Genomic DNA, 14227 nt, shown 5'->3' on the forward strand with positions numbered 1-14227 from the left:
GGTACAAGGCTTATGCTGCACGAGACAAAAAAAAAAAAAAAAAAAAATTTTTCCTAATTACTCCGAGAGAGAGAGAGAGAGAGAGAGAGAGAGAAAATGTAAGCAGTGCCTATATCTCGCACATTTTAAAACTGTGATAAACTTATTAAATGTTTAATAACAGCCATAACCATTTATTATACTTGAATCCTAAATTCCTCTACAGAATTAGTATCAGTTAAAATAAAAATCACACCAGATAAATGGGAGAGAGAGATTGGGAGAAAAAAACGTGAGAATAAGTAGTTTTTATTTCTTCAAATTAAAATAGGCTGGCTTCCTCAACTATGAATTTCCGTTCACAAGACAGGTGAGACTGGCTTGCATTTCGGATAAACACAATTTAGCAGAAAGATGGGGTTTTCTTGTAAATTTACGTCATTAGTATCAGTGTAAATTTATTTTTATATATTTTTGTTTATCGGAAAACGAACATTCGAAATAGAAAAAAAAAAAAAAAAAAAAAAATATATATATATATATATATATATATATATACACACACACAAAATAATAATTTGGAAAATTTTCTTGCTTTGCATCAGTCCATGCAACGGATGCAAAGAGTACTTTCAGCATCGAATGGACTCTTGGAAACCAACTTTCAATACTTAGAACCGCATTATTACCTAAAACACATGTATCCGGCTTTCCGGATATCACATGCGAGTAAGCATCCCTCCAGTGCTACAGTATTTAATTTCTTTCATTACGCGCAGGTTCCAAGGATGCGACGCACAGGCGAACGTTTGCGAAAACATAACTAATAGTTATGGCAAGGGTGTCTTTGGGTGTCTCGTGCAAAATGTGCTACTTCACTTAGTTCAAAAAGGGTATAAACCTAAAAGTTGAACATATCATAAAATAAATTGGTTACTTACAGACTGAAATGGAGATAGGTGAAGTTCGAGTTGCCGATGATAGCGATTTCCAGAAGCTTAAGGAGCTCTTAAATACGAATGATGGGTGGAAGCAGGAATATACCAAACTGCCAACGATCGTATGGACCAAACCTGTACCAGAAAGCGAGTTTAAAATGATTAAGGCAAGTATTTTGATAACAATATTCGAAGTAATTTTTATTGCTGCGTGGGAGGAGGAATATCACATAGGCTATACGCATCATTTTTACGCTAGTGTGTTTGTATGTATTGGATTTGAAGCTGAACGAAAGAGTTTTACAAATAATCTAAAGAAGAGGAGGCGGTAATTTATACATACAAGAATATGTGAGAGTTAAATTCTAAAATATTTTTTATTCCTTTGTGAAACTCTGAATAGTACGCCTTTCTCTGTTTCCTCGTCATTTGGCGAAACTACCATACCGGTAGGTTCGCCTCCGCTGCGGGTATTGGACACTTGGTTTTCTACTGTTGTGAGGGGGGGAGGGTGCTGAGTCGTAAATCTTGCAGGGAGAGTCGGAATATTTGTAGTTTTGCCATTGCTCCTCTTGTGATAACTCTAGATCGAAGCTATTCATCCAGCCTCTATATCCATTCACTTATGTACATTCCTGTATAAGAAAAATTGTGAGAAATGCAATTAATCATTATTATTATACTTTTGTTTTGTGTCTGGATGAGTATACACTTGTACATCTTTTCAGTAGCAGATTAAGTCCTTCCTCCTAAATGTGCAGCCTTTAAATATATTAACAAGCTACCAAAAAATCATTAAGCACTACACTGTTTCTAGTATAAATAATTTTCATGGCTTTGTAACAGATTTTCTTAAAAATTTAAAAAAAGAATTTGGCAAAAATAATACCACTACTTCCAACAACTAGATTTTGAATTCTATCTGTTTTAAATCCTGGCTCTGCTATCCATCTATATATATATAAGTTTATAGATAAAAGTAATGGAGAGAAAAGGAAGAGTGAAGAGAAATAAAGGAGTAAGAACATGAAACAAATCAAAGTATAATTTAAAAAAAATTATAAATACAAAAGCATATATAAAAATAATAAATTATTAAAAATACTCTAGAAAAGAATATCGTCATATAAAAAACTAAGAAAAAATATACATATTGTGAAATAATAAAATTTAGATGTAAAATTTTGGAGTTTGCCTTTTTTATTATTTGACATTTTCTCTACTAGGTCTTCTGTATTATTTCCATTGTTACAGTTATTGGCCATCCTATTCATTTCTTTCTTAATAATTTTATATTCTAGTATTATTGGTTTCTGCAGCTTTGCTTTCTGACATTATTATTATTCATATGTTGCAAGGAAACCTGAGTCAGAAGTAGAAGGGGAATCACCAAGAAAGAGAGGAATGATGATATCCAGCTCAGGACCCTGGGTATGCCAAGCCCATACTCACCAAATGTGAGCCCCTGAGGATATAAAAATGTATAGAGATCTCTATAAAAATGTATAGAGATGTAAAATATATAAGTATCATCTCTATATGTAGAATATAGTGATGACGAATTAATGATCGTTGTGGATATTCTTTCCCATGAACACTGTGGAAATTTGTAAAATTATTATTATTATTATTATTATTATTAATAATCATATGGTGCAAGGAAGCCTGAGGCTTATGCTGCACCAGAAAAAAAAATTCCCAAGTTACCCTGTGAGAGAGAGAGAGAGAGAGAAGTAGAAGGGAATCACCAAGAAAGAGAAGAATGATGATATCCAGCTCGGAAAATATTTGAATTCATATGGTAGAAAGACCCAGTATGAAATGGCATCTGACAGCTATAAAAAAAATTAAATATGGTAGTTATAGTGTGAATATTACACAAAGATCAGTTACATAAAGAAGTATGAAACAGCAGCGAATTTCATGAATAATATCACAAGATCCCCACAAGTTAGAACTACTGCCTCTTAGAATCTAACCATGCCTTGTTCAAATTCTGGGTTTCCTTGTAATTTCTCTGAATTATGGAATATAGAAAAAAATTTCTATTTCATTTTGAGGTGAATATGGTATATGCATTTTTTTAGAATATATGTTAGTTATAAAACTATTTAATACTTGTACCATGTTTTAAAATATGGCATGCTGATAAGGTCCTAAACCTGAAATTAGAAATGTATATAAATAGTATGAATCAGAGCTGTAATACTCAATATGTTCTACGTTGATAATATTAGTAAATTAAATGCCTTGAATCATGAAAGAAATTAATTTACTGAAATGTATATAAGTAATTAATAATCACAAATAACATTGCTATAGAATTGTTTTTCCTAATAAATATCATTTGACAAATTATTTATTTTTATTTATATTTTTATTTTTGGTTTCAAATTCAAAGTACAGCAATACCCCGCACAGCACTGATAATTGGCACTGAAACTATTCAGTGTAATGTGAAACTATGTTCATTGAGGTATAATTATAATGGGTTTTAATTGAACGCATACCAGAGAAACAGTTATAAACAAATTATAACTTGATAACCAATTAAAAGGATTTGAAATTTAAAAATATATTGCAAAAATTTTATTAATGAAAAGGTAACATCATTAGAGATGAGAGAAAAGCTTTAAAAAAGCAGTTATTTATTTAGGTATTTCAATCATGAAGTCTGATGAAGCCATTTCTTCTTTTTCTCGGTGTTCAAGTCTTTGTAGCATCGAATTCCATCTGGTAAAATTTGCCGTATTTTGATGCCACGTTCAACATTTGGATCTCCATTCGTAATCATCTCACAGGCCATGTCAACCCCCCAAAAAACTTTCTCCAGTTCTTCTGTTGAAAATTGTTTTTGTGGCACTTAAGTGTTATCCACTTCAGAATTGTTTTCCTCTTCTGCACATGCAGTTTGCTCATCAATTTCAAGAAGAGTTTTATCATCCAAGTCACATGTGAGTCAATGCAGTCACGTACATTGGCAGTGTCCAAAGTTTTGAATCCCAAGCCTTTTTCCGACCTTCACAATGTCTTCAGCAATTATTTGAACTTGCAATGAAATCATTTACCAAATGGGACAAAACATGCTGCCAAACAGAACGCATGTTGTTGGCAGTGATTTATAGCCAAGATGCAGATATATTTTCGATCATATTTAAAGGGATAAAAAATAAATTTTGAAATGAAAAGTTTGATAAACTATCATGTCATCTCGTCAGGATGGAATTAAGAATACTGAACACTGTTGCACGTTGCAGCTGACTGCCTGAAGGGAGCTATTGTCACGTGTGCATGGTAGACAATAGAGCTGGCACTACAGCATATATGTACCATACCTAGACTACGACAACGCGGCAATATGTATAGTACCTGTCTAGGCTATTGAATGAGTTTTAATATGTACATTAAATTTTCGACTTAAACTTAATTGAAAACCGTGCTAAGTGAGGTATTGCTGTAATTTAAAAAATGTGTATATTATGTGAAAAAATTTCAGGATTGCTTTCACTAATGTTGATGGTACTCTTCCTCTTGCTCAGATTACACACATGAGGTATGGGGGACATAAATTCATATTAAGGAAGGATTGTTGCAGGATAGTTGTGTGGAAGTTTGCCCTTCGGGCGGGTAGTTAATTGTTGGAACAAATTTCCAGCAGTTGTGAATGCTGGTAGTTTGAATAAATTCAAAGAACTAGACAAACTGTTTGAGGGGATGAGAGTTTTTTTTGTTAGTTTTTTTTTTTTTTGGCTGATGCTATATAAGCTTTCTTTCTTGCATGATTTGCTACAACTAATAATAATTGTGTGAAAGGGAAGGTTTTTCTTTTCCAATGGGTTTGAGAGATTATGTTTAAGGGTTTATTTTCATTTGAAGTTTTTAATTTTTATTTTGCCATACATAAGATATTATTTTATGTTTTTAGTTAAAGATTAGATTTCAAATGATAATTTGATAGGAATGATAACCTTCTGTTTGCAATTAGAAATTAGAATGTTTAGTCTGGTGAGTCTCACAAGTACAAGAAGCTTGTGATCTTAACTTTGAGATAATTATGCTTGAAGGTGCTTTTATGCTTTTACGTGACATCCACTGAATACATCAATTAAAAGTGTAGCATCTTTTTGGAAAGATCCTGTGTATGGGTCTTTCCATATATAGGCTGCACGACACACACATGCGCACACACACACGGGTAGTTTAATAAATTTAAAGGAGGATTGAATAAATTATTAGAAGGAACAGGCAAATGAAGTGTGTAAATTTTTTTTTTATCGTTTTGGTTGATGCATCATAAGTTTGCTTCTTTTCATAATTTTTACAATAGCAATTCTAATATATACAAGTACAAAATTTGCTTGTGTGTTTGTATGTATACATATACCTAAATCTTTTCAGTTACATCGTGCTTCATTAAGTTATGTTGTGCTGTTCTGCTCTGGCATATTTGTAGTGACACAACTCAGACTTTATTCTATTGATGTAGATTTATTATTTTATTTTATTTTATTTCGGTATTTAGTGTTTGAACTCCCTTTGGCCTCTATTATTACCTAATGGTATCCTGTAATTGACGAAATGCAATTTCAAACATAATTTAACTGATCCGCTCTATTATTTTTTTGATTTATAATTGTTTTGATTTGAAGTGGGTTAAGTTTCTTTTCCATACAAGTTATGCTTGCTACACTAATGTTTGGGACACCCTTTCTACATGAACTCACCTGAAACGTGCTTGTTGTTTCATGTGGTAGACTTATTTTTTTGGCCTATTCCAACTTTATCAAAGGCAGCTTTGAAGGGGTTTCAGTTCTGGCGGTGCATACTTTTGCCTGCTAATGTTCAATATACAGATAATATCATGCTTAAACTTTTGACTTATTTACTGTATTTTGTTTTTAAAACTTTGGCTTCACTTTGCAGTGATGCAATATTTGAGAGTGATGGCAGCTTTCACGCAGCACAGTGTTTACCCTTGTTGATGTGTCCAACTGCAACCAGGAGTAGATTTATATTGCAAATTGCCCTTGGGCATGGGGATATACAGCTGCCAACTAACCTCACCCCCCTCAAAAAAATCTTGCATAGGTACCAGTAATGATATATCCAAATGAGGACATATCATTACTGGTATGAGGCAGCTATCCACTCACTGGCACTTGCTTACTCTGACTATTGGTAAATCTGACCCTGATTACAACTTTTGTAATTTTAGTATAGCTTGATATGAAAACTATCTGACTCTGGCATAATTCCTTCACAGTATTGCCCAAAATTTTTCCAATTTAAGAATATCTTAAAAAAAAAACCTTCTAATTTTTTTCCCCTTGCAATAACTCTTTTTTTTTTTTGATTATTTGTTTCTATCACCAACAAGAATGTATCACTTCCAAATGTAACTTTCCAGTTTGTAAAACATGTTAGATCAGTATGGTACCAAAAATGTTGAATCTGTATACCATCTAAGGAGTAATGCTGGGAAATATATGAAGTATGACCAAAAGTTCAGGGACTGAACTAATTTTTGGGAAATGAAGAAGCTTACCAGCTATTCGGATGGCTCCTCTTTCAGGTGGTTTCTGTGACACTATATGCACTGACAATGTTTCCACAACTTCTGATAGGTTTCTTTTGGAATTGCTAATAGTTCCTGTGTCATTCAGAATAATTTCCTCAGTTGTTACCAAACTGACTTCTTAAGGGGGCTGTAAGCTTGAGAGAGAGAGAGAGAGAGAGAGAGAGAGAGAGAGAGAGAGAGAGAGAGAGAGAGAGAGAGAGAGAAATCTGGTGAGTATGGTAAATGAGGAACCACCATGGCAGATAAAAATAAAAAAAAAAAAATGGGATGCATATAAATTATCGGTGGACACAAGCGCCTGTAATAAATACAAATGAGTCTGCAATCAAGTCACTAAGGGGTTAGGTAAGCTAACACAGATTATGAAAAGTTTTTGGCTAAGAATGCAAAGAAAAGAAGCAAAGAAATTTTTGCTTAATGTTCATACTAGAGTAAAGAGATGATCCTCATTTTCCCACTAGACATGAATAGCATAATTGTTGATGATCCTGAAGAAGCTTTTAGGAATGGTAATGCCACAAATTCAAAAAGTTAAACAAGGGAGCTAAACGATTTTGTGATAACTGAGAAGGTGGAAGAGAAACTGTTGAAGCTAAAAGTATATAAGGCACCAAGCAAACCTTTAGCCATATGACAGCATTCTTGGATTCAGGGGTGGACCCCCATGGATTGTAGGTGTGTGCAGTTGTCTCCCCAATTCACAAAGGTGGTCAGAGGGTGAAGTTAGTAATTAAAACCTGTAAGTGTGACATCTGTTTCAGGAAATATACTGTAGTCACTGATTAAACAACTAATGCAGGATAATATTGGTAGGAATGCAGTTATATGGCAATCACAGCATGGATTTTTTAATCCATGATCAAGCTAATTGGCTGTTACAATGTAGTGACAAAGGAGCTTGATGCAAAAAATAATTTTAATATCATATACTTACATTTCAGAAAAGCTTTTGATACTGACCCACATGAAAGAGTTCTGTTTATACAAATTGGGGCAGTGTGGCATTTGGAGCATGCTGCTGCTGCTGCTATGGTTAAAAGGATGGTTCTGTGAGAGAAACAGAAAGAAATTATTAATGGGAACTATTCTTCTTGGACTAATGTTATTAGTGGAGCACCCACCCCCTCAGGGTTCATTGTAGGGGCCCATTGTTGTTTTCAGTATTTATTAAAGATATTGATTGATATTTATATTTTTTTAATGATTTATATTATATTTATTAATGATTGATAAAGGCATATCAGGCTTAATGCATCGAAAAAACTGGGTTTTCTCTTTTGCTCCCAGTGTTGCTTTTCTTCCAAACATCTGTTCACTCTATACAAATCATAAATCTGCTCTCCCATGCAATATTGTTCCCATATATGGGGTGGTGCTCCCAAAACCTTTCTCAGGGTTTAGATTATATTCAAAAGAGGGTAGTTAGGTTAATTAATGACTCATTTCTAACAGTCTCTCCACTTTCTGTCTCATAGACATTCTGTTTCTGCCATACACCTTTTCTATAGATACTTCCATGGGCAGGCACCGTTCTTCTGAATTGGCATCTATAATTCTTGCTCTCTCTCTCTTCCAAAGTCATCTGAACATGTGCCTCAACCAGTCAATGTCCTTTTACTGTCCAACTTCAAACTCACAGAATCAACTTTTCTTCTTCCTCATTTATTCATTCAGCTTCCATTTTCTGGAACAACCTTCATACGTATTTCCTGAAAATTACAATCTACTGAAGTTCAAGTCTAATGTCAGCAATATCTTCTTTCATGTTTTCAACCTTCAACCTATGCACAATATTAAGTACTATAGGTTTTAATACCTCTCGTGTTTGGGATTTTCATTAAAAAAAGATATTGATAAAGGCACTTAATGCCTAAGTTTGAACGATGACCTTTATAATGACAATAACCAGAGTATGCCATGCATCTAAAAAAAGTAGGACAATTAAAGTATAACATTGACAAATGTAATGTACTTCATATGGGTAGCAGTAATCCCAGAATAATATACTCACTATGTGGTTTCATACTCAAGGTAGTGGAGAATGAAAAATACTTAATGGATAATTGTGTTTTTTTTTTTTTTTTTTTTGGTAGTTGTTGGCGCATCAGCTTCTATGGCCATAATGCACCTCCCAAGGTTTTTTCAGTACTTTGATCCAAGCCCGAGGTGGGGTCCGAAGATAATTGTGCAGTCACACACAAAGTTCTCTGAGCAGTGCAGAGAGGTTGCTAGGGAAGCTTACAGGGTTTTTTTTAATGATACACAGGAATTTTTCCAGCAGGAATTAGGAGGTAATTATTCCACTGTATAAGGCAATGGTAAGGTTACATCATGAGTATTGTATACAGATCTGGAAGTGTTAGTTTAGGGAAGATGTGCAGCTATTGGAATCAGGGCGGAGAAGATCTGCGAGATTACTGAGGGGAACAGACGGGTACTCTTACCAAGAAAGACTTCATTTCTGAAAATTGCAGCATTTGGAAATTATGTACCTGTGAGGTGATTTGATTTAAAGTATTTAAGACTTTGAATGGATTGAGTAAGCTAAATGTTGAAGGCATCCTTACTCTCAGACAGTGCACACAAGGGAGCAAAAATTTGAGAGGGGATGGTTGCAGGATAGATGAGAAGAAATTTGCTTTTAGCCAGTGGGTGTTGATTGTTGAAATAAACTTTCATCTTCTGTCGTGGAAGTGGGTAGTCTGAATAAATTTAATGAGGAATTAGACAAATTATTGTAGGGTGTGGACAGGTAATGTGGGTTTCATTTATTTTTTTATTTTATTTTATTTAATACATTTTTTTGGCTGATTTTGTATAAGCTTGCTTTCTTCCATTATTTGCCAATACTAATGCAAACCCTCAGGGGCATTCCTAGAGTATATGGTACCTGGGTGACAATTGAAATTTGGCACTCCCCTTTAAAATTTTCTTCATATGTTTATGTAAGTTTCAGGATTTCAGGTGCCCCTTAAATGTTGTTGCCCAGGTGCAGTGTGCCCCTTTCACCCTCTGGATGACCTGCCCTTGCTAACTCCAACCTCATGTACTATTTTTGATGTTACAAGAAATAACAATAAACCAAACAGTTTGAAAACTGCTTCCATATGGCTATTTCTAGCTCATAGTTTATAAATGGTAGGTTGAAATGATCCATAATGAGGCAGTCACAGTTGCTTTCCTGAATCAAGTTGTTTGTCTAAAGAGATGAACATAATCCTCAGAATTGTTTGGCCTGTAATACTTCTGACTGCACAATAACCCAAAGGCCCTTTTCATTCTTCACTACCCTGATTGTAGTACCACACAGTTGGTATGTTATTCTGGGGTTACTGCTACCCATATGCAATACTTTGCATTTGTGAATGTTAAACTTCAGTTGCCACCTCTCAGCCCATCTTCTCAACTTTTATAGCAACTTGCCCATTATGCCATACTGCTCCGATTTGTACAGTAATCTTCCATGTGCAACAGTATCAAAAGCTTTCCTAAAATCTAACTATATGATATCAAAATTATTTTTTGCATCCAGTTCCTTTGTGACCAAATCACAGTATCCAATCAAGTCTGTCAGACAAGACTTCCCCTTAACAAATCCATGCTGTTTCTGAACTATAACTGCAGTCTTACCTAGATGATCCTGTAGTGCTTCTTTATCCATTGCCTCCATTATTTTCCCTGGAACAGAAGTTAAACTAACAAGTCTGTAATTACTTGCGTCACCCTTTGATTCCCCCCCCCCCCCCTTTGTGAATTGGGAACACATTTGCACATCTCCAGTCCATGGAGACCTCCCTGAGTCCAAGAAAGCTTTCATAATTATAGTTAAGGGTTTGCTTACTTCCTTTGCTGCCTCCTTTAATATAACTGGATAGATCCCATCAACCCCAGGTGCCTTTTTTATGTTCAATTTAATTTCTCCTACACTTTGCTCTTAGTTTATTAACATTAGTAGAGGCTTACGATGCAAGAAAATAAGCTTATGCAGCATCAGCCAAAAAAAAACTCCTTCCCATTTCACCCCTTCATTCATTCGAAATGCCTGTCCAGCTCAGCCTTAAATTTATTTAGGCTATCAAAAGATGGAAGTCTGTTCCACCAATCAACTACCTGCTGGCTAAAGGTAAATTTATGCACATTTATTATAAAATAATTTAGCTCACTGCTAGAGTTTGATAGGCTTCTGGCCCCCACTTCCCTACAGACATTCCTCATGTGTGAATGTAGATGCAAAATACTCATTGAGTGTGTCAGCTACCAGAGCAGAATCATCAACAACCGAACCATAGATATCAAGTGGACCAATCTGATTCATCCTCTTCCTTCTGGAGTTTACATAAGTAAAGAAGTGTTTACTGTTTTTCTTTGCATCCTTTGCCAAAATTTCTCGTAATCTGCCTTTGCTTGCTTAACCTCCTTTGTGACTTGATTACAGACTCTCATATCTACCATAGGCATCTGTATCTCCTGATAATTTATATGTATCCCATGCATTTTTCTTCTCTGTCACGAGTCTTGTTAGTTCATCTGACAGTCATTTAAGCCTAAACCTTGAACAGTATTTCTTAGTTGGTATGAAAAGCCTAGTAGCTTCCGAGATTAATTCTTTGAATGCTTGCTATTTAGAATTTGCTGATCCTGAACCTGCGTGTAATGAAAGAAATACTGTAGCACTGGAGGGATGCTTACTTGCATTTGATATCCGGATTCATGTGTTTTAGGTAATAATGCGGTTCTAACTATTGAAAGTGGCATCATCATCAGTTGGTCTCACTGTATAGAATTTAAACTGTCTAAGATCACTATAGTCACCTTTATGAAAACAATAACCCTACCCTTTACCCCTGATGGTAGTTACATCTTTGAGTAAATCCCACATCAGTACACTGTGATCGCTGCCACCTAGTGGTTCTTTTATCTGCAGATTCTTAATACATGAATAATCAATGCTGATAATCAGATCAAGAATATTACTCCCTCTGGTTGCCTCTTGAACATGCTACTGTAGAAAACAGTCATCTAATAAATCCACAAAAGTATTGCTAGTGTGTGAGTGACCAACCCACAACTTCCAGTCTATATCTGGGAAGTTACTGACCCACTCCATTTCAATGTACAGTTGTTCGTTGTACTCATCAGTCATTAGGCCTATAACTTGCTCCTCTCAATTTTCCTTCCCCAGTGCCCATGTCACACGAAACTGACTCAACACTGCGCTGTCCACCCGTGTCAACTGAATGCATTTCCATAGATTTTGTTTCTTAACTAATTCCATGATCCCTCCTCCCTTCCTGTTCTGTCTATCCTTTCTGTATACATTTTACTCCCCAAATTCCAATTCTTCACTGCTTATGTTCATGTGGCACTACGTCTTTGATATCCCAACAATATTTGCTTTTTAAGTCTTGACCAGCACTTCAATTGATCAAATTTATTTACTGCACTCCTAGTATTAGTGTACATGCACCTATTCTTACTCTTAGGTACCCTATCACAGCCTATGTATTTACTTATTTCTTGATGACTCCCAGCACTCCTTGAAATCCAGAACACCTCACTTTTCAGGCTGCTGCTCATTCCAATATAAGCAATCCAAGAATCACATTCACCTCCACCTATGGCCACTGTTAATCAATTAAGCGGCTAATCCCTCCAAACTAGTAGTTTTCTGATTGACCTCACACTGCCTTGATAGCATCAGCAAATATTCTTGCACCCTTTCTATTTAAACATATCCCATACCTGTAGAAACAATTTTTCCTGTTAACAAGCACAGACCATGCTGTAAAAAAATTCTATCCCATGAGCCTTGCACAATCTCTCCAGGGCCAAATTGATTGGCAAGGATCTCATCATATACTTCCTCCTATTGTGTTTGGGCAGAATTGCAGACACTTTCAAATTTAACCCTAACTATTTAACTCTTCTTGCTCAGAATAATTGCTTGAGAGGGCATAAATTCAAATTGAGGAAAGACAGTTGTAGATAGAGTAGATAGATGTGTGGAAGTTTACCTTTAGCCAGCGTGTGGTTGATTGATGGAACAAATTCCATCTGTTATTGTAAAAGTTGATAGCTTAAATAGATTCAAGGCAGAACTAGACAAACATTTGGAACAGTGGATGGGTGAAATTAGAAGTTTTTTTTTTTTTTTTTTGCCGGTGCTATATAAGCTTGCTTTCTTGCATCATGTGCCTTTGCTAATGCTAACTCCCTGATTTTTTTCAATGTTGACCTATATTGTTAAGTAAGTCTGCAGATCTTCTCTTAATGCTATTAGTGCCAACATGTATAACAGTATCACCCTTTGTGCCCTTAAAAGAAGATATCTGCTTTACAACGTCATCAACATTTGCCTCTGCATATGTGGAATAGGACCAGACATACCCTGGTCCTATTCCACCTATTCTTTTTGTGCAATATATTTCCCATCTTCCTGACAATAGTAACCAACAATAACTAGCTCCTGTGTGACCAGCGCATTCTTCCCTGAAGATTGTCGCTGTGTTGCCTGATGCACAAGAGTGAGGTCTGGCATTGAGTTGGATGGCTGAGAGCTTTATGGGCCCCCATTTTAATTCCTTTGAGGGGCATCTACCCTACTCTTCAAACTCTCATAAATATCCACCAACGCCGAGTTGGTGCCTAATTTCATGACACTCTTTGCATCTAGCACACACACACAATGACATCCTCCTTGGCTAGATCATGTCCTGTTCCAGAAAGTTCTGCAAACATTTCACAAGTTGCACATTTTTTGTAGGCTATATCATCAATTAAATTGAGAATTAATAGCCCAATGGCAGACGTCTAAGCGTAGTTCATTTAGTATCAGGGAAGCAGTTCATATTTTTGAATAGAAAAATGCTTCCTAAATAGTTAAATTTTCCGTTGAACATTTCTACTCTAGTTTTTTTGAGAGGCCAGTGTTTGCATATAATCAGATAATTGAAAGAGAAGGTATGTTGTTTCCTATTAAATGATCCATATATAACAGAGTGAAGACATGTCAGCTAGGAGCTATGTTGCAAGCTTGTAAACTAAAATCAAATAATTTAAGTAATTACTTGACATGTATTTCCCTTATGAAAGATGCCATGTAGAGGCAGGGCCGCTACAAGTGGTTAGGCGAGGTAAGGTCGCTTACGGGCGGCAGTTCAGGAGGGTGCCAAAAGTTTTTTGACATATACAAATTGGACCTCTGTTTAAAGAACTTTTTTAAAACAAAATTTTCTATTCAGTGATATTTTTTTTGAATTCCCCTCGGTAATTATATTTAAAACAGTTTCCGTAGAAAAGAAAATTTCCATGTAACGAACGATTACGAGAGACTTAACTGGGAAGGCATTAACAGTTCACACCTCTGGCCTTCAGGCAGTTGAGACAATTAGTGCTGCTACTAAGCACGAATTAAGAGTTAAAGGGATTACCATTCTGTAATTTAGTGGTACTCGTAAAACCTATCCAACCACCTGTTCCACATACCCAGAAGTCTGATTGGTTAACGTTTACTAGTATTCAACACGACAGGCAAATAATTCATTTGAAACAAATACTGTACATGAAACTGCAGACTTACATTAATTTTTTTTTTTTTTTTATCTGGATCTTTGTTCAGTGGCGGATTAAGGTACGGGCTAGCAGGGCTCTTGCCCGGGGCACCAAAAACAGAACAATGAGGCAAAAAAAATATATCCTTAGCAAAGGGCGCCAAAAAATCTTTCTGCCCAGG

General features: G+C 35.5%; 1 protein-coding gene across 1 annotated transcript in view; it reads left to right on the top strand.

Moving 5' to 3' along the window:
- The first annotated feature begins 721 nt into the window (after nucleotides 1–721).
- Nucleotides 722–14227, top strand: part of LOC150089207 (START domain-containing protein 10-like) — an 86384-nt gene continuing 72878 nt past the window's right edge. The window contains exon 1 of the mRNA XM_090390373.1: nucleotides 722–1084. Within this exon, the coding sequence (XP_090246499.1) occupies nucleotides 929–1084 (156 nt within the window). The 5' untranslated portion in view covers nucleotides 722–928. The remainder of the gene's footprint in view (nucleotides 1085–14227) is intronic.

The sequence above is a fragment of the Mastigoproctus giganteus genome, chromosome 2 (genome assembly GCF_048544385.1).
Source record: "Mastigoproctus giganteus isolate SK-2022 chromosome 2, ASM4854438v1, whole genome shotgun sequence".
NCBI lineage: Eukaryota > Metazoa > Arthropoda > Arachnida > Uropygi > Thelyphonidae > Mastigoproctus > Mastigoproctus giganteus.